This window comes from Triplophysa dalaica, chromosome 12, assembly GCF_015846415.1.
Source record: "Triplophysa dalaica isolate WHDGS20190420 chromosome 12, ASM1584641v1, whole genome shotgun sequence".
Classification (NCBI taxonomy): domain Eukaryota; kingdom Metazoa; phylum Chordata; class Actinopteri; order Cypriniformes; family Nemacheilidae; genus Triplophysa; species Triplophysa dalaica.
The window spans coordinates 4,292,435-4,313,153 of record NC_079553.1 but is presented as its reverse complement, the minus strand read 5'-3'; the positions used below and the strand labels follow the sequence as shown (position 1 = coordinate 4,313,153).

Here is a 20,719-nt window from a genome sequence, read left to right as displayed (position 1 = left end):
GCTGAAATATTGGGTGAAAGGTAATATTTACGGAAAAAGACTTCTCTCTTTTCCAAACTAATCTCTTTTGCTCTAAATCGATTTATTAGATAAACTCTGTGCCACTTAATGACTTCCGAGAGGAAAACACAAGCGCGCTTATCGTGATATTTTACAATGACATGCGTCGGCTAGATGGCGGTTTTAGTGAATGATTGGAAGTTTGTCGTGTCAATCATTTACTTGCCTCCGCCCGCTGCGTCAACAGACTTCCTGAAAACGCTCGTGCCTCCCCTACAGCTCAGGAAAGCTGATAAAGCTTCGCTATGTGTGGGGACAAAAATGAGGTAAGTCTGTCAGTATTTGTGTCGCTTTGTCGTCTTTTATTATTTTTTGATTTGCGAAATGCCAAAAACCGCATGGAATGTACAGAATGTACTATAATAAGACTTTAAATAGAAACCGCTCTGTTTTTGCAGGTTTGTGTGTCTGCGCTCCCGACGTCTTAGCTATTTTAAATGACATTAATAATGTTTGCTCCATAATTATTTTATTCAAGCATAAAACCTTATTTTATTTAAATAACTCCGCCACCGTCGGTTATAAACGAATCCATTCATACAAGTTACTAGTTTCTTGTGTGGCCGGCCTGTCCATCATCATCATCAGCTAGCTGTTTATCTATGAGTTTGTTTCCGAGTTGCTACGAAACTGCAGCTGTACTTGTGAATTATTTTGGCGTAAGTTTGTCTGACGTTGAAATAAATAGCACGTTGCGCTAACCGAGCCCTGCTATTAGTTTTCGACGCAGTTTGGTAGATTTGCGCGATAGCAATAAAAGCTAATTGTGGATGACAGCGTTGTCCTGCGGGACACTAACGTTACTCAATAATAACCGTTCATGCCATTGATTCATGTCAACACTTTTATTATCCGATTCATGCTGAGGCGCCTTCACAACACCTCAAACTAACGAGCGACTGTGACAACCGACCGACCACCTGTCACATTTAGAGACGTAAGTTAATTGTGTAAGCCTGCGATGTCTCTGTTGGCTTTTTAATGCGACATGGAATTACCATGTCCTCCTAAATTCCTTTGCAAAAGTGCAACATTCCAGTGTAAATATTTCCGGGTTGATCAAATTCTTATCATTCAGATAGAGATCTGCGCAGCTGTGTACAAGGGTCATGTCATGTATGTCCACCCCTTTGGAACGCCGTTTTATACGTGAAGTCTTAATACTATCATATCAACGATGCAGTAAAACTGTGGATGATAAAAGGTACAAAGTGTGCATTTATGCGAGACAGACTATTCTTTGTGGCCGTATAAGGTATCGGTTAATCCAGGTTAGTGAATGCCAACTTTGCAATGGAATGCCCTCTTGGGCTTTTGTGGGTTTTGTTAATGAACTGCTTTCTTGACTGTCCCCTCCCAGTCTTTTGAGGGGGAGACTTGTTCATCACGTTTTTTTGGTTAACAACTGTGGAAATCTGCCAGGTATTGATTTCGTGTGAGTCTGACCACACAGCACCGGAAGAAATGTAACTAGCATGAAAAGAGTTTCATTACTCGGGACATCTAGATCAAATTCCAAAAATGGAGTCTGCGGATATTGAAGTACAGACAGATGCTGAAACGCAGTAGTCCGTCTCGTCTTAGATGTTTATAGACTGTTTATATTAAGCATCTCAGCGGGCAGCAGTTTCCTGTCTGCTATAAACTGGCACTTATCAAATTGTTTTCAATTTCAAATAGAAAATTGAATTCACACGACTTATTTATGTCTGCTCATGTTAAATCCCAACAGACAGTAGACTATCGAGTTGAACTATTGCACGTTTTTTTCATCCACCGTTTTGGTGTTGCCTCTCAGCTGGAATTTCACGAAGATTGATGTCTGCCAGGTGTTTTTTCCCTCAGTCCAGTTTTCTGTGTCATGTTCCTTAATGCTTTCAAACCACAAGGTCTTGACGCATTTTTGAACAATGAACTTTGTATTTAGTCTGCAAATTCCTCACATTTCCCCAACCAATGGTTGCCACACACTCTTAGTTGAGAAACAAAGTATTCTTCAGCGTGTTTTTCTTTTTTGCTGACGTCAGACCTCTGAAGATATTGCATCTTTAATTTATCTGATAACTTGAGTGTGCGAGGACATCACTTTGATATCACAGCAAATTTGGCTTAGATTTATCTCGCAAAACAGGTCATATAACTTCAAGGCAGACTAATATTGTTAGTATTCTAAGCGTTAATATTATTGGACTTTGTATATATTGGTCAAAGTGTGACCTTTTTGCCTCTACTACTCTTATGACACTTCAACTTTCTGTTCTCTATTCAACAGGGCACCCATAACCGCGTGAATACAAGAGTGTTCAAAGCATCAAAGACAACCATGGCCTAACACTTTATTCCAGCACTCTTCTTTTCTTTGGTGTTTTATTTATCTGCCATTTTTGAAAGTATCCCCTGCATGGATGGACGAGTAGGATTTAAGGTTCATGGATGTCGAATGTTGGAATTTCTGGCATTTATTTATTGGCTGAGCTAGAACGACACAAGTTCCCTTCGCCACTACATTCTCTGACGCTATTTTGACCAAGACCAGAATTGACATCGCTGTTCATCTGTATGAAGAGATCCTGTCTTTATAGTTCTCTCTTTAACTCTTGTTATGCACTATTGTTGGATCTACAATTACTTATACCCTCAATCCTTGTTTGTCCTTGTAGCATTTGAAGGGATATCATAGTCTTACTCTGTGTTTGTTGATAAAGTAACTAAATGAATTTCTTTTAATGACTATTTATGTAGACGCACACATAATTGCGCATTGTTTTATGTTGATAAGAGATACTCACTTTTTCTTAATTGCAATATTTTCAAGTCAGACAAAGAAAGGATAAAAAAGCTAATAATCTAAAATATAAGTGTTTTGGTAAGGATATGTAATGCAGCACTAACCTGGAAGTCTTTTTTGTGAATTGTTTTGTTAAGATGTGAATAAGAGGATTGGGCAAATGCACTTGTGTGGGAAAAGGTTGAACATTATCAGGGATGAAAAACCTGCTGAAGTTTTTTCCCTTTGAACAGACACCGGCCAAAGCACTGTCAACTGATTTAACATTCAGTTTACACAAAGCCCATGATGTGGGACTAAAAGGTTGACTCATAAATAAAAACAATCAACCACCGTCCACAACATCTCCAAACGTCCAGTGCATACGTCCAGAAAAATCATCTCACTACGAACAAAAGAGACCAAAAACTGAACTCTGCATGAAGCACTTACATTGTCTATTTAACACATACTCTCCATTCCACTGTGGCACTTCATCTGAGACCAGAAGCTGAACATGCGCTCACCAGGCCCAGATAGCCCGTCCATTACCGAGGAGGCGCTGCTGCATGGCCAGTTTGGTGGATGGAGCACCGGAGGGGGAAGTGGCAGTGGAAGTAGCACTAGCAGTAACAGCTGCCCCAATAGCCCTGGAGGTGTGTCTGTGCCATCCAGTCCAGTGTCTACTAGCTATGCCCTGACCCTTACGCCCACTCACGTCCACGTCCAGCGGTTGTCTTCACGCACTGGGAAGCAATCCAGGCTATTGTTGCCCCTGGGTGAGCTCACTGGATGCAGCTGTCCACGGTCACCGGCCCCGCCATTGCTAGTGATTTACTGGTACCCTCCGGGTCGACGAAGGAAGGGGGTATCCAGACACAGACAGGTGAGGGCCTATCTGGCGGAAAGCAGAGCCGAGGCGGAAATATGGAACGCTGCTATACAGTGCCTGCTGAGGGGGATGGATGTCAGCTCCACTACAGGTGAGTGTGTAGAATTTCTCAGGCGCCGTTAATGATTTATTTGGTGCTTAAGTGTTTTTCCATAATGAATGTTGTGTTGTTGTCAACGTGTGACACCTGATAGCTTTTATAAGTGGTGTGGTCATTCAACACTGATGGCGTTTTGTTTCCATGGGTGGATTTATGTTTTTATTGTAGATAATTCATTTTCTGAAGTTTGCCTTCAAGAAGAAAACAAGATTGTAGAAGCTTGTGTACATGGGACATTTGTTTAATTTGACTTTTCATTGTTTAAAAATGATATTTGGTGTCGTTCGCAGCTGATCCTAGATCACCATGACTATGTTCAGATGTTATGTTTGAAACTAGGTCATTGTCTTAAGGAAAGGTCATGATGGTCAGCTAGTCATCCAACGACCGATTAGTGGTTTTATCTAGATCTTTTTAATATTCAAGGGTATAGACAAAACAAAAACCTAAAAAAAATTGTACTTTGAAGACACTTTTTTTTTATCTCGTTCTGTTGTGCTACATCCAGGTCCAATCCGGGTCAGGTTAACCAGACAGTGGAAAAACCAGAAAGCATTAGGACACCCACTCTCCCCAGTCATTTTAAAAACATGTATTTTATATCGCCCATCTGTAGTCTTAAAGAACATTGGTTTGTGTTGTTGTTTTGTTTGCAGACATATAACGACTTTAATCAATGGAAGAACATGTTCAGGCAGTCCAAATTCAATAAGACATCCGAATGCTTTTCCATTCAGGTCATGTATTTAGTACATGTCTTGTAAATGGGATGCCACTATAATTTCCTTTATGGGAAGCTAAATGTATGGGGTTCTGAATCATGTCCGTGTGCATATATTTGTCTAAGAGTTTAACTCTCTTCATTTGGCTCTCTTTTTCCTCTCCCTATTTTTGGTTTGCGCACATAATTTGTACAACATGTGGTCATTTTCAGTCAGTAAATGGGTGGGTCTGCGGTAGAGAAAACACAGCTTGTTTTGAGTAGCGCAGATCATTCAGTGGCAATACACCAGACTTTGACTTTAACAGATGCCGTGTGCTGTTGAGTTGTTCCTGTGGACTGCTGTGCTGTAGTTATTCAGAGTTTTTTTTGTTAATGCTAGTCAGTGCAGCTTTTAATGTATCATTAACCCACACCCTGGATGCAATTATTACAATTTAACACAGAGTTGGTTTCTGGGCCTTTCTCTGTAGAGCTTAGAGTGTGTCAGATTACCTTCCCTACATTGGACCTTTAATTATGTTAAAAATGTGGAAGTAAAGCAACCTTGTCACACCACTTTTTCCATTTAGACATTAAAAGCAAGAATGGTGTTTTTCGCGTAAGTTAACATTGTGTAGCTGGCACAAGTTTTGCCTAAGCTAGTCTTTAATTTATGAGTCAGCATGTGTCTGCATGAGATGGAAAAACCATTAAAATTTTAGTAGCTTGGTAAGAAAGAATCTTTGCCAATAGAAGTTCAAAATGTCACAGCGTGACCTGTTGGTAAAGAAATGTAAAAAAAAAATTGTATCACCGTCCGAACAGTTTTTGCATGCTCAAAGTCAAATCTGACCACAGCATTACACCTTTAGAAATGAATAACTTTTGGTGCCAGTGCTACGGTGGATGGTGCCCTGACATCTTGCACAGTGATGCTTCCGGGTTTGAGTCCTGGTTCCTGGTCCCTTCCCGACTCTTGTTCCCCTCCCTCTCATCTGGCAGGTTCCTGTTTGTCTTCCCTGTGCCATCAAAATAAAACTGTAATGGCAAAACATTGAATGACTGAGGTTTGCTATTTGTTGTAGAAGAACTTAAATGAAATAGCTTGAGAATGTAGATACGGTATGCTAGTACATTTCTTCGACCTTGTAAATCTGTTTTCTGTCAGTACGTTTGAAGCAAAGATTTCATATTCATCATCATAAGGTGTACTTGTTTTTCTTACAATAAGTCTTGATCTCTGGTTTCTTTCTTTTCAATCAGAATTCAGCAAAAGCATGTTGCCTCGTCCCCGTCGACTGTTGCTGCTGGTCAATCCATACAGTGGACGGGGTCAAGCAATGCAGTGGTGTCAAACGCACATACTTCCCATGATAAGAGAGGCCAATATCAGCTACAACCTCATTCAGACAGGTATAAACGATACAGATTATCCAATACACGTTGCATCAAGTATAAACCTGGACCTGAAAAATTCATACCCATATAATGGAGAATTCTAAATCACTTCTGAAAGAGACACACCAAAACTGCCGCACTGGCCAGAATCTCTTTGGCATTCTGTACATGGTGCACTTTCTTTTGTTTTTTATACAGAGCGTCAGAATCATGCACGAGAGCTAATCAGAGAGATCTCGCTACCAGAATGGGATGGAATCATCATTGTTTCTGGAGATGGACTTTTGCATGAGGTGAATATCATAACAATAGTGTTCCAGTACTTGGTAAAGAATTTTGCTAGAGGTGCAAAGGTCATTCTCAGGGAACAAACAAACAAACTCGAATGCACTTTGGTATATGCCAAAAGCCTTCATGTAAATGCAATATTAATATTTAATGCAAATGCTTGTGTCTCCTAAAGGGACAGTTCAGCAAAACTCACCTGCTTGTCATTTCAAACCACTATGACCTTCTTCCACAGAACACAAAATAAGTGATTTTGAAGATAGTGGTTAACTGGCCCCCATTCACTTGCATTGGTTTTGCGTCCATACAATAGAAGTGAATGGGGTCCAATGTTGTTTAGTTACCAGCTTTCTTCAAATTTAAAGCAATTAGCTCCAAGATTTTATAACAGCTAAGAGTGAATGGAATGACTTAAAACCCATTAGCTGTTATAAAATTCCCTTGTAACCCACTGCTTTGCGAGGCATATTGCCTTTATAAAACAGTCATTTCATATGTGTAGCTAGGTTTCATAAATAAAGTGATATTTAGACTATGTTATGCGATCAGCAGTTATAAATCAGGGTATTTTATAACGGCTTTACCAATCAGAATCAAGGACCACAACTGACTGTTTTATAAATCTTCTTTAGTGTTCAGCAGAAGAAGAAAGTCATAAAGGTTTGAAATGACAAGAGGGTGATTAAATGATGATAGAATGTACATTTTTGGATGAATTATCACTTTAACTTGTTTATGTATGTATGTTAACAAATTCACAGGATTGCTATTTATTAATGTGTGTCTCCAGACACTAAAGCACTGTGGTTTCAAGCACTACCTGACTACTCAAATGATCAAAGTCAAAATAGACAAGACAGTCAAAATAAAACGATTATTTACATATCATTTGCAACTTAAATAAATCCACGCATCTTTTCTGCAGGTGATAAATGGCCTCATGGAAAGGCCAGATTGGGAACAAGCAATAAAAACACCTGTAGGAATTCTGCCTTGTGGATCTGGAAATGCCCTCGCTGGTTCCATCAACCACTACGCAGGGTATGAGTCACATGTATAGTGTTTTCTATTGAACGCAATTGACTGTCATCTGTTTTCCATCTTTTTTAATCTCCCCTACACTTCCTCTCTGTCTATCAGGTACGACATGTGCCTTCGTGAGCCTCTCTTGCTCAACTGCTGTTTCCTGCTATGCCGGGGCAGAGTTAAACCAATGGACCTGGTGTCTGTTACAACAAGCCCGTATTCTGCATCATCCACATCCAATCAGAACGGGCACCCACCTGCTCCCAGAAGACTTTTCTCTTTCCTGTCTGTGGCATGGGGGTTTGTGTCCGATGTGGATATAGAGAGCGAGCGCTATAGAGGACTGGGCTCTGCAAGGTTTACACTGGGAACTCTGGTAAGGTTGGCCTCACTGCGCTCTTATAAGGGCCGTCTTTCGTACTTGCCGCCCGGTATGGTGAACCCGTCACCGGATTCCACGCCCCAGCCCCCACGCAGACCTCTTTCTCGCAGCATTACGGAGGGTTTGGAGGGGTTTTGTCGCATGCCCATCCATCGGACATGCTCTGACATGGGTCTGAGTGAGCAAAGAAGCCTTTGTAAGGGAGATGGGGAGAGAGAGAGGGAAAGAGAGAGGCAGGAGAGAGAAAGAGAGCGGGAGAGAAGGAGAGAGAGGGCAAGGGGCGTGGGGGTAGTAAGAGCCTCCAGTCTAGCAGAGGACAGAGAGAGAGAGATGGAAGCGGAAGAGAAGATGGAGGAGACATCAGAGACCAGGTCGGAATCAAACATAGGGGAAGAGTGTGACAACATAGACGAGAACAATGGAAACGGACAGGAGGAAGAGAATACAAGGAAAATGGAGGAGCTAGATGAAGGAGTGAGGAGACCGAGAGAGTTGAGCCACAGCGATGGGCTTGATGAAGAAAACGATCAGACCACACCACCCGACCTGCAACACAAACTGCGTAAAAACTCAGCCCCCTCCAGCCAGATCATCAAAGCCTTCTTTAGCCAGCCAATCAGCGCAGACTCTGACCAAGACTTGGAGGTGGCAACCTATGGGAAGGAGGATGAAGATGTAAATGGAACCTTCTTTCAGAGAGAAGCATATCCACGGGACAAAGCTCGAGAGCGAGCTCTTACCATTTCCTCCTCTCCATTCCGTCAGTCTAATTTTAAATCCCTTAAACCCAAAACGTTGGACCAGAACCAGAACACCACGCGACCACGCCCCCTCTCCCTTCTCCACCAATCGCATTCAAACTCCCTCCCTCCAAAATTTCCATCCCTCTCTCTGTCCCTTTCCCCGACCCCCCCTTCATCCCCATCTTGTGCCTCTCCGCATTCTTCTTATCTCGCCCCACGTCCCAACACTCCTAGCTCCTCTTCCTCATCACCGTCCTTTCATTCACCAAGCCCTTCCTTCAACTTTGACCTTGCCGAGCCCACCGGACCCCTAAAGAACAGTCCTCACAGGACATCTTCCATCAACATTCCAGAGGATGACCTGCTACCTCCTCTGGATCAGCCTCTGCCCACAAGAGACTGGGTCACCATTGAGGGCGATTTCGTTCTGGTTCTTGCGATCTACCAGTCTCATCTGGGGGCAGATCTTTTTGCTGCCCCTCAGGCTCGGTTTGACGATGGTTTGATACATCTGACGTTCGTGCGGGCTGGTATCTCCCGTGCAACGCTTCTTAGACTGTTCTTGGCGATGGAGAGAGGAGCCCATTTGTCTCTTAGTTCTCCCTATGTTAGTCACGTTTCAGCTCGGGCGTTCCGTCTTCAACCGCTCTCATCACGAGGAACACTTACTGTGGATGGAGAGCTAGTGCCCTATGGGCCTTTGCAAGCACAGGTACGAAATATGAAAGGGATAGTTCACCTTCAAAAGGGAAAATTCTGTTATTTACACGCCCTCTTGTCATTTAAAACTTTCTTCTACAGAACACAAAAGAAGATGTTTTGAAAGATACTGATAACTGAAAACCGTTGGTCTCCATTGACTTGCATTGGTTTTGTTTCCATACAATAGATGTCAATGGAGACCAACGGTTTTTGGTTACCGACATTTTTTTATTCCACACAGGTTTAAAATGACAACAGAGTGAGTAAACGATGACAGAATTTTCATTTTGAAGGTGAACTATACCAGATATTAGCAAGTTGTCATACTATTTGTGATCCTTTTGTACACCACATTAGTTTGTTTTGAAGTTTGTCTCCTCTCAAGGACAATTTGTTCGTTTGGAGTTTGAGCATGCTTTGCATTTAAATTTTCTTACCTTTTTGTGTTTTCCTAGGTTCATCCCTCCATGGCCCGTTTGATTGTTGGGGACTCGGGAGAAAAGATTACAAGATTCTGACCTGGTTGGATTTGAACCGGCAGGGATTAACATCAGGCTCTGGATTATGTAATGGCGTATTGGGCAGAGAGAAACAGAAAGCCACAGTTGCTTTGCAATCACTGCTTTTACTGGGATTAAGTAAAGGATTGCTGATTCAATCTGCATATGCAAAGTATTTTTGATGGAAATTTGTGTTCTGTTGGATTACTCACTACAGTGGTAGACATAAAGCAGCAATGAAAATGGTGAAACTGAGCGTGTCTTGTGTATACATTTTAGTATGCATTTGTGTATAGATCCTCAGCAGTGCTACTTCCGAGAGGGACAGCACACGTAAATAAATGCTTTTAGGTTGCCACGTCCACATCAAAATATTACTCCACATATGTTGTGTAATGGGTACGCCCAGAACGCTGTATCCGTCTCTGAATTTTACGTGCAATCCACTCTTAATTTACCTACAAACTCAGTCACACTACTACAACACACAACGCTGAAACCTCACGATTGATCTACATTTAACAAAGCCTCCGTCCAGCTCTTTAAAAACCTTCCATTGTTTCACTGGGCCGATCAGAAATATCAGTCTTGCGGCATAGCTTAATGTATTTTTAGAATACAATCAACGTGTTGATTGAGTGGAACTCATGACGTGTGTGTTGCGTTGCTAGTTTGTGTAGGAGAAGCATGCAATGGTCATGATATTGTTAGGAGACTAGCTATATATGCATTGCAGTGAATAATGAAAGCTTGTAGACAATTTGTCAAGGCTTTCTTTTACACAACCTTACATTTACTCTTTAATATCAGCCTGTAGTGTTCAAATCAACATCTTAATTGTTTTACAGTCCTGGATTAAAGTAAACGGAGGGGGTCCTCGTATTGGTTGCCAATCCCTTAGTAATATCAAAGACATCACATTTTCTATGAGGCATGTTTGCATAAACAAGTTTGTTAACTTGCATGCAAATGATGAAGACAATTTGATTCTGGTGGATTGGAAGTTGCATCTCTGTACTTTTCCTTCGAACTGCATCATGCTATGTCGTCGCACAGAGGAACTGGAATCGCGCAATAAACACGGTTGTTCTCAGCCCAGTCCACTGAATTAAGGTATTTTGTAGTACTGCGATCAGTCATTTTTCCCAGGACCTCATTTGAAGATTTAGACACTATAGTAGGACTTACCTTTCAGCTTTTTTAAGAAAACAAACCTGTGCAAAATCTAGCTGTGGATCTGATTATGATTGTAAGAGCTCTAGCTTGGTGGCCTTTCCAGTACTGTTGAATTTTACCCAAATATTCACTTCAGAAATATTTTTTTCTATTGGTTTTATTTTGCCTGAGGACCACAATTTGACAGTCGCTTACCCTTTTGCGTTAATTTATACAATTCAAATGATTAACATTTAACTTTCGGCTGGAATTTCCGAACATAGCTGTCCTTGTCTTGTGCAATCACTCCTGCGTCTCTAGATCTGCGATTTACTTAGCAATTGATGTGTAATGCTGTTTGTTTAGTGTGTGCACTAGAAAGGGAATCTGAGCTGCAATCAGATGGCCAGTTATTTGTTTTTGGTTTTCATTTTTTTCCCCCCATGTTTCCTTCCTTCTTTTGTTGTACTATATTTTACAGTGATCTAATAAATTTGGTATTGAGCTGCTGTCCACCTTGAAAATGCCAGATGAAGATCTCTCATCCTACGATGCTTGTAATATGATTGTAATTACTAATAAAACATATTATATTAAACACATTTGCAATATTTACAGTTTCTTGGTCTGTATGGGTTAAAAAGTTTTGGATCCAATTGAACCGTGACGGTGCATTGTTTTGTCTTCCAGTCTTTTAATCTCGCATTCTTTAGTAGTGCCTAAGCGGAAAAACAATTGCATGGTTGAGGTATCTCGGGCTCATGAGTGAGGATAAATGTTAGCTTCCGGTTTATTTGAATAAATGTCAGCTCAGGAATGTTTTTCCTGTTCAATTACCACATTCCCAAGAACAAACCGGGAAGAAAAGAGAGCTGGAACTTGGAAAAACATGTCACAATTACCATAGCGATTTGCACAATTAAAATGTTCCTCCTGGGCAAGATGAGCAATGCAGCATTAGTCAGTACAGTGTGTTTTAACCGCTGCTGGTTATCAGGTTTGCATGAACTGGTAAACAAGGAAGCTTTCATCTCAGACCCTCTTCCTTTCTTTCTTTTCGCTCTTCATCTGTCCCGTTTCTCTACTAATCTTTACTTTGCACTGCTGCTATCTTGCTTTTTGTAGTGTCTTGGCCTTCCTGTCCGTGTCTTGAGTTGTTATTTTCCTCTTGTTTTCTCACTTGTATCTCCGTACCCATTTGATTACAGACAACACACTGCATAGTCTTGTGCTCCTTTAGATTAGTCTTCTTGCTTTCTCCCTGCCTTCCCTCCTTTCCTCTAGACGCAAGACATTGTTTATGTCCCTTTTGTCCTTGCTCAATTCCAGACCACCTTTTTCTAGAAATAGGCCTTTTGTAGTTAGTTACGTAGTTAGTTATTCTGAGAGTTGAAGGTCAACAATTACAAAAAAATTAGAACCATTATGAATAAAAAAAAAACTTTCACTTTTACAGTTTTCATGCCATTTTTCTTTATGTAGAGTGAGAGGAACTGACTAGTATCATCCCAAAGGGGTTTGTGTTGTGACAATGACTTAAATAACTAAATGTTATTCTGTTTATTAGACAAGAAGTTTAGGGTCCCTTGAGGGAAATCTTTCTCTTGAGCATACAAACCTTTTGTTATGAAGGTGTGTGTATAGGGTAAATGTTTACGATTTGAAGACGATAATTTCATAATGCAGATGTATCTAGTCTTACTCATCAAAGGGAGACTTCACTGAAGGTGCTAAAAAGTTTTGATTTATCTTTGAATTTCTTCAGCTGCAACGTACTTCCCATGTAGTTATTCCAAAGTTTTGGTGCGGTTTAATAAGTAAGCAAACTTTATAAATGGTTGTGGGCAAACGGGAGGTCCAGAGAGCAAATTTGTTCAATAATTAGCTTTTGCTAATGCCCTTTCAGGTTGAATAAACCTCAGCTCTGGTTTGCGAAACTCCTGATGGTCCTCGAGGGAAATGCAGGGCTTCTTGTGTCAACCACATACATGTTGTTTCCATTCGTATACTTTGAATAAAATTAAATAGCAAAGAAATATTTAGAAATAACAATAGTTGTAAAATACTACAAATAGAAGCCTCAAAACAGATTAAAAAATAAGTGTTTTGGAAGTTAAACATCCAAATGTGCTAATAAATCATTGAAATGTTTACTTCCTCAGGGGAGAACCTCTCAGGGTCATTTCAAGTAGATCGGCTGACAAACAAGTTTGAAAAATCCTGAAATAAACCTTCAGAATATGGGATGATCTGGTACAAAATGGACAAAACAGAAAACTGAAATGAACTGCAGCATATCAGGGTGTATTTTATTTGAATAGTTTATAGAAAATAAAGCAAATTGACTACAATTGTAGCATTGTTAATATTATATTGATTCTCTCTTTTTGAGAATCTCTTGTATAAATATGTTCTTGGTGAACACAAAGACGGAAATTTGTATAAGGATGTCAGTACAGCCATATTTGTATATATAGGGAACAAATACTATGAGAGTCTATGGGGATGAGCTATGTTTGGTTACTGACATTCTCCGAAATATATTTCTTTGTGTTTAGCATAACAACGAAATGTATAGCCTATAATTTTGTAACATTCTGAGGATGAGTAAATATAACAAAAATGTACTTTTTGGTGAACTGTCCCTTTAAATGTTTGTCAAACCTCCCACCATCCACACATTTTCAATGCATCTGTAGGGCTTTATTTGAATAGACAAACATGTCACTTTCCAAAGTAGGCCATTACATTTACATTTTGTAAATCAATCCACTAAATAGACATGAATAAAGTTTAACTTTTATTAAGATGTAGATTACTCGATGACTTTCGTATTATATACATACATTTGTTGTAGCCAAATTAAAATGGCAGTTTCATTTTTCCTAGTTAGCTAATATAACATTTATTTCTCTGATCTCTTTTACTTTGCTCTAGTCTTGTGTGTGTCCGTTAGTAGTGAAGACCCTTATTGCTTAAGAGTAATGTTTTCTTGTTTTGACTGGGGTCTTCGAGTCTTTTATCAAAAGTTTTTGATCAGCATCTTGAATGGTCTTTTTCTTGTCCTCTGTAGAAACTCATTCAGTCGCAAGATGGCGCCAGTGAGCTGTTGATTTGCGTTTATTTAATGAGCGACAAATCAAAGGGACAGATCATCCAAAATTGAAAATTCAGTCATGAATTACTCACTCTCAGTCTCAGTTGTTCCAAACCTGTATTACTTTATTTGTTAGATTGGACACAGAGAAAGATATTAGGACGAATGCGTGTAACCCAATCGACTATCATAGCAGGAAAAATCACAATGGTAGTCCAAAATTCCCCAGAACAGTTTGCTTTCCTACATTCTTCAAAATATCTTCTTTGTGTTCAAAAGAACAAAAAAAATTGAAAGTAGTTTTCCTAGAATGGAAATCAACAGTGTCCAAGAACTGTGTGGTGGTAAACATATCTAAAATCCAAAAAAATCAAAATATCTTTCTCTGCGTTTAGAGCACAAATACATTTATATTATTATTATTTATTTTTTTTGGGGGGGGGGTGATCTATCCCTTTAACACTGGTATGGATTAAACATTTGCAAACACAGTCTAGCATACACAATATCCAACCACAATATCAGTTTATTTAAAAACGAACTTTGTATAAAACGTAGACTAAAAACATAGATTGTATAAAACCTCTGTCTGATGGTTTCAATCAGTGTTTTCTATCTGGAGATGGACCAACTTTTCTTTCCTCAAGACATAAAATGCCAACCAACACAATTTTGTCATACCATTTTATTAAACAGTTTTTGTCTTTAAATATGGTTTGATAAATAATAATTTGTTTAACAAGTTATCAATAAATTGTTACCCTAGCTCAATTGGTAGAGCATTAAAATAAGCGCAAAGGTAATAGAACTTATAGCTTGAATGTGTTGTGACTTGCTTCGGATTTAAGTATCAAATGGTAAATGTTAAAATATAAATAAGCTATGCGGAATTTAACCTCAAGAATTGGTTAAACAAATTTTTTTCCATTCAATGGGCTTCACTTACTGTATACTGAACAATGAGCTGGATCAGAGTGGTCTTTTCTTAAGGCCATTGTTAAAGCGTTCTTTTATTTCACCTGTTTTACAGGAAGATACTTGCCTTAAATTGTACAGGTACGGGGTAGGGGAGGGATTTGGAGAAGTTGTGGGAGGTGTTGTGTGTATGTTTTTTTACATTCCATTTCAGCTTGCTTAAGGGAAGCGGCGTATTTGTATTATAAACAAAGATGTGTTTGAGAACCTGTCAGTCGGTCAGGTGAAGTCAGGCTGTGACAGCCTAAAGCAATGATGCCTCTATTGGTTCTGATGAGCCTCATACAGCTGTTGTCCCGATTGGAGTTGACAGAAGCCGCCCTGATGCAACACAGCCGTCCGGGAGCCACGGCTCCAGGAGACATCATCATCGGAGGGCTTTTTCCAATTCATGAGACGGTGATGAACTACACAGACTTGTACAGCATCTCTCCGCCGCAGCTTCCTAACTGCAGCAGGTGAGTCCTCGTTGAGGTTAAACTTATTTTTAACTAGTTCCTATGAGATCCGTATTTATCTATGGACTATCTATATCTATGGACTTTATTAGACTTTATGATAGGATTGTTATCTGAAGGATCTTGAGTCACCTTTGTGTGATTTTGGTTCCAGATTTTACACAAGAGGTCTAACTCAGGCCCTCGCCATGATTCATTCTGTTGAAGTGGCGAACAGATCCCCCATGCTAACTAGTTTGAACATCACTCTTGGATACCGCCTTCACGACACATGTTACGATGTCACCACGGCTCTCTGGGCCGTCCAAGATTTCACACAGTCATTCCTGGCCTGCGATTCATCAACAAAGTTTTCTGACCCTCCCAAACCGACGATGGCTGTCATCGGGACGTCCTCCTCTGAGATCTCCATTGCGGTCGCCCGGGAACTCAACCTGTTATTAATCCCACAGGTAAGCGTTTTCTAAACACTCCCAGTGCTGGCATTGTGATGAAATTGAAAAAGCGTTGAAATGTTTTCTGTGTGCCTGTTGCAGATTAGTTACGCATCAACGGCCGCCATTCTGAGCGACAAAAGTCGTTTCCCTGCTTTCATGAGGACCGTCCCCAACGATCTGTACCAAACCAGGGCAATGGTCAAACTCTTACGGGACAGGAACTGGAATTGGGTTGGCATTATCGTTACTGACGGAGACTATGGGCGTTCCGCCATGGAAACGTTTGTTTCTCAGGCTACGCAAGAAGGAATTTGCGTGGCCTTCAAGGAAGTTCTTCCTGACTCGCTTACGGACCAAGAAAAATTGAATTCGTCGATCAACCGCACCGTGAACACCATCGCGAATAACCCTAAGGTTAAAGTGGTGGTCTCCTTTGCTAAATCCGCTCAGATGAAAATGATATTCATGGGTCTGAATGGGAAAGTCTCAAATGAGAGGGTGTGGGTGGCAAGTGACAACTGGTCGACGGCTACAGATATTCTAAGAGAGGTAGACCTCAAATATATTGGAGATGTACTGGGCTTCACCTTCAAGAGTGGCAATGTTTCAGTCTTCACTGAATACCTTAAGGATCTACCGCGCAACAGTGAGGATGAGATAAATTTATTTCTGAAGGAGTTCATAAGAGAGCCGAATGTAGGGAATATTACGGTGGCGGTAAATGAACTCTTAAAGAATTTCATTCCGGACATGGTCTTCAGCATTGAGTTGGCTGTAGGTGCTCTCGCAAAGGCTGTGGCTAAACTTTGCATTAAACAACAATGCAAGAACCAAACAGCTGTTCAGCCCTGGGAGGTAGACCTATTTCACCATATACTGTCTGACTTTTTTACAAATAACCATAAAAAATCAGTAGCCTAAAAGCTACATTATGTTTGTGTTTCAGCTCCTTGCACAGCTGAGAAACGTCACTTTTGAGAATGAGGGTGCGATGTACAACTTCGATTTGAACGGCGACATTAATTTGGGATATGATGTCTATATATGGCAGGAAACTAAAAATGAAGTATATAAAGGAGATAGAATAGCTGAATATGATCTATTATACGCCAATTTCACTTATATCGAAAATCATCAATATGCTTTTGTGGTAATGTATATTTGTTTTGTATTCCACAAATAATGCTTTTCATAAATAGTTTATGTACTCTTATGTATTGCTTTTATGTACTCTTTATGTATTGCTTTAATTATTTTCTTCTCAGAATGTGACATCGAAGTGTTCGAACAGCTGTGAGCCAGGGGAGTTTAAGAAGACAGCAGATGGCCAGCACACTTGCTGTTACGAATGCAGCAAATGTCCAGAAAACCACTTCTCCAATAGCACAGGCAAGTTCCGTTTTACCCGCACATCTGAAGAATATGGAAATCTCAGTATGAATGCATCGCTTAGATGATGTAGTATACATTACAAGCAATGCTGCATAAAAGCAAGACCCAAATAGATGGGAAAGGTCCTGGATAGACATTTTTAAATACATGTTTTGAATAGTTTGGTTAATTGTTTTTCTGTGTATTGCAAGTCGGTTGTATAGGTCGGAGGATGTGTTAAGATATAGCACCAACTTTTAACAGAAACTGAGGGAAAATATTTAATAATATTAAATATATTTTATTATTTTGAAAGCTTTCTTGATATTAACTTAAAGAAAAGGTTATTTTCTTTTATAGGTTTATGTTTCATAATTTAGTTTCATGGATGAACTATCTGTTCTAATTTTTATTCTTTGAATTTTTATTAAAATTTGTATATAATAACATTATTGACAAAATGTTAACCCTACTTTTTTAATGATTAAAACTGTTTTGTCAAAGTTGACAGCACTTTTAATACTTTTTATGGGTTACATATTTGCAATACCCAGCGACAAACATAATGACTGGTTTATGGCAAAAAATGTAATCACAAATTATGGAGATACAAGGTTTCAGAAGGACAGCAGCATTCGGTCCTGTTCACAGTCTGATTACGTAAACAATTTCAGTCAATTTTTATAAACATACACTGCAAAAATGCCATGTTAATATAACATCTTTATTTCTGTTACTACTATCCGTTACTACTATCTGTTACTACTATCTATATGTATGCTGCTGTGCAACTGTGCAAAACTGTGAAAGCGTGCTATAGAAATATATTTGAATTGGATTAACGTTAAGCCTATTTTGTAAGTGCAACGCTATTCTTTTACATTCCAGACATGGGCCAGTGTTACTCGTGTGACAAGGACAAGGAGTGGTCAGACTCTGGAAGCTCAGGGTGTAATTCTAAGACCCATGAGTACTTTGAGTGGAATAGTGGGTTTGCTATAGTCCTCTTGACCCTGGCTGCGCTCGGCATCATCTTCCTCTTCTTGATCTCTGCACTGTTCATCTGGCAGAGGAACTCTCCTGTGGTAAAGGCCGCAGGCGGGCCGCTCTGTCATCTAATCCTCCTCTCCCTGCTGGGCAGTTTCGTCAGCGTTGTCTTCTTTGTGGGCGAGCCGAGCGACATGACGTGTAAGGTGAGGCAGGTCCTCTTCGGTTTGAGCTTCACGGTGTGCGTCTCATGTATCCTGGTCAAGTCCTTGAAGATCCTCCTGGCATTTCAGATGAACTTGGAGCTGAAGGAGCTGCTGTGCAAGTTGTACAAGCCGTACGTGATCGTCTGCATCTGCACGGCGGTGCAGGTCATCATTTGCACCCTTTGGCTGACCTTGTGCAGTCCTTCTAAAGACAAAGTCAAACATTCCAAATCCATTCTGATGGAGTGTAAGGAGTGTTCGGAAGTGGCATTTGGGGTGATGCTGGGCTACATCGTTTTGTTGGCTCTAGTGTGTTTCACGTTCGCTTACATAGGCAGAAAACTTCCGCAGAAATACAACGACTCAAAGTTCATCACATTTGGTATGCTCATCTACCTCATGGCCTGGGTCATCTTTATACCCGTGCATCTTACCACAAGTGGCAAATACGTACCAGCTGTTGAGATGGTTGTCATCCTCATCTCCAACTATGGAATCCTGAGCTGCCACTTCTTGCCGAAATGTTACGTGATCCTTTTCAAAAAGGAGCACAATACCAGAGATGCGTTTTTGAAGAATGTTTACGAGTATGCCAGAAAAAGTGCAGAGAATATCAGGAGCTTGAGTGAAACTGAGCCAGAGAGCAAGACCAATAGTTCAGTCTATATCATATCCAATCCCCAACTTGTATCTCCACTTGAAAATATTTCTGCATAAAAAAACTATTTTAAAAGTTTAGTTGCTAGGGGTGAGTGGCACCATTTGATGTAACATTTTATTATAAGACATTTAAATCTTAAGATCTAGAAGAGATTTATCGACGATAAAAACAAATATATATGTCTATACTGTATATAACCCTGTTATTTATAACTGTTTTATGAGCTCGTAGATTGGTACGCAAATAAACGTGTAAAAACAGAATCCAGTTATGATTTCTTTTATCAAAACAAACAGAAAACCATCAACTATCAACCACCAACTATTCAATCTTATAAGATTTAAATAATTATGCTCCACTGTCTGTATATAACATATGATGTGATTTTGTAAATAGTTTTACAATGCATTTAACTGACTGGCTAAAATGTTTTTTTTCATTAAAGGTCAAATAGAAAAATGAGTCTGTGTCAGTAAAGCATTTCTTTGCTATTGTCAGGGAGAAAAAGAAACGTGCTTAGTTTGCATTTTTCTCCACTTCTACGATATTGGAGTTATGGTTCTTTGCTACTTTCACCTGTTATATATCAAGACACATACTTTCTTTAGAGATAAATAAGAAAATCTCTCAATAACATACAAATGATGTCATTGTTTATTTACCATCACGCTTTTCAAAACCTGTATGCCTTTTCTTTGGCTTTTTCTCAGTAAAATGGAAGGCAATGGGGGCCAATGTTGTTCGATTACTGACGTTCTTCAAAATATCTTGCGTTCTGCAAAAGTAAGTCATAGAGGTATGGATGGACATTAGGGTGAAAAAATGACCTAAGAAATTGCTGAACCGTTCCTATAATTGATATAATGGTTTGACTCAGTCCTTGTTGTCCATATACAGTTTGTAATATAAAATCTAAAAAAGTCATATCGGATCAATATCAAGCATTCATGGAGTATGACTTTTATAGCATATACAGACACTATATTCACAATGGTAAAGAGGACTGCCCCACCAAACAAAACCTTTAACACTCTTTACCAGTTCCTATAACATGACATTTGTGCATGTAATTAAGCTATGTCTATATAATTATTTAAATTATTTTCTGTAAAAACAATTATGTAAAACTGCTTTCCCATTATGCACACGTGAAAAGCCCTTAATAAATACACTTGTGTTGAATATCAACAATCGAGTTCTGCAGTAATGTAATGTTTACTCTATTAAAATGAGTTTTCCGAAAGGTAGAGCCATATCCTCACCTGCACAGTGTTGAATTTCCCTTCTCTGTTTCGGTTTTCTCTCTTTTTACTGCAGGCCTAATACATCAGTGACACTGAGAGGAAGAGCGAAAGTCCCAGAGGTCATTTATCCACATATCTTTTTCTTCATCAGGCAAATACTTGTGACTGTCTGTATTGAGAACTTGCCCCAAACCCTTTTCACAGACAGAAAAATATGTCACACTTTTTTGGTCTCAATCTTTGTAATCGTCCTTTGTATAAATTGCTTAGTACTTGAGTACTTGACTCAGACTTTCAGTATTGAGAAAACAAAGCGCTGTTTTAGCAAGTAGAGTGTTATATTAATGTAGAAATGATATACCATTTTAAACTGGCTAAAATATTGAAAGAATTTAATTGCATTGGAGGGAAGTTTGAATGGCGTTTGAATGTTTTTTTTATCTCAGCCTGAGCACATTACAGACTTCAGTATCGAATGTCACAGAGTGTGAGAAAAACCTCACTTGAAATTTGAGAAGTGGCCTCAAATATGCAACGTTTGAGTTACAGCAACTTTTGCAGTGGTTC

The 20,719-nt window shown here is 39.6% G+C and overlaps 2 protein-coding genes across 3 annotated transcripts; both read left to right on the top strand.

The window, feature by feature from the left end:
* The first annotated feature begins 6 nt into the window (after window positions 1-6).
* On the top strand, window positions 7-11,318 carry sphk2 (sphingosine kinase 2). Of its 2 annotated transcripts, none has more exons than XM_056761868.1 (7): window positions 7-326; window positions 2,333-3,810; window positions 5,786-5,935; window positions 6,119-6,213; window positions 7,134-7,249; window positions 7,349-9,071; window positions 9,517-11,318. In XM_056761868.1, exons 2-7 carry the CDS (start codon window positions 3,345-3,347, stop codon window positions 9,577-9,579), a joined length of 2,613 nt encoding a protein of 870 aa, XP_056617846.1. In that variant the 5' UTR covers window positions 7-326; window positions 2,333-3,344; the 3' UTR covers window positions 9,580-11,318. The 2 variants fall into 2 exon arrangements, with proteins under 2 accessions (XP_056617846.1, XP_056617847.1); XM_056761869.1 differs by lacking the exon at window positions 7-326 and adding an exon at window positions 807-997.
* Window positions 11,319-15,016: 3,698 nt separating this feature from the next.
* gprc6a (G protein-coupled receptor, class C, group 6, member A) lies at window positions 15,017-19,253 on the top strand. The gene is made up of 6 exons (XM_056762899.1): window positions 15,017-15,246; window positions 15,401-15,698; window positions 15,783-16,538; window positions 16,630-16,833; window positions 16,949-17,072; window positions 17,943-19,253. The coding sequence occupies exons 1-6, from the start codon at window positions 15,041-15,043 to the stop codon at window positions 18,962-18,964; spliced, it is 2,610 nt and encodes an 869-aa protein (XP_056618877.1). The 5' UTR covers window positions 15,017-15,040; the 3' UTR covers window positions 18,965-19,253.
* The last annotated feature ends 1,466 nt before the right edge of the window (window positions 19,254-20,719 follow it).

What these genes read in the sequence shown, in the direction of transcription:
- sphk2 (XM_056761868.1), top strand. Translation starts at nt 3,345, where the DNA reads ATGCGCTCACCAGGCCCAGATAGCCCGTCCATTACCGAGGAGGCGCTG. An exon ending in CTACAACCTCATTCAGACAG is followed by an intron (nt 5,936 to 6,118) that starts GTATAAACGATA and finishes TTTTTTATACAG; the next exon opens with AGCGTCAGAATCATGCACGA. An exon ending in GAGATGGACTTTTGCATGAG is followed by an intron (nt 6,214 to 7,133) that starts GTGAATATCATA and finishes TCTTTTCTGCAG; the next exon opens with GTGATAAATGGCCTCATGGA.
- gprc6a (XM_056762899.1), top strand. Translation starts at nt 15,041, where the DNA reads ATGATGCCTCTATTGGTTCTGATGAGCCTCATACAGCTGTTGTCCCGA. An exon ending in ACCTGTTATTAATCCCACAG is followed by an intron (nt 15,699 to 15,782) that starts GTAAGCGTTTTC and finishes TGCCTGTTGCAG; the next exon opens with ATTAGTTACGCATCAACGGC. An exon ending in CAGCTGTTCAGCCCTGGGAG is followed by an intron (nt 16,539 to 16,629) that starts GTAGACCTATTT and finishes TTTGTGTTTCAG; the next exon opens with CTCCTTGCACAGCTGAGAAA.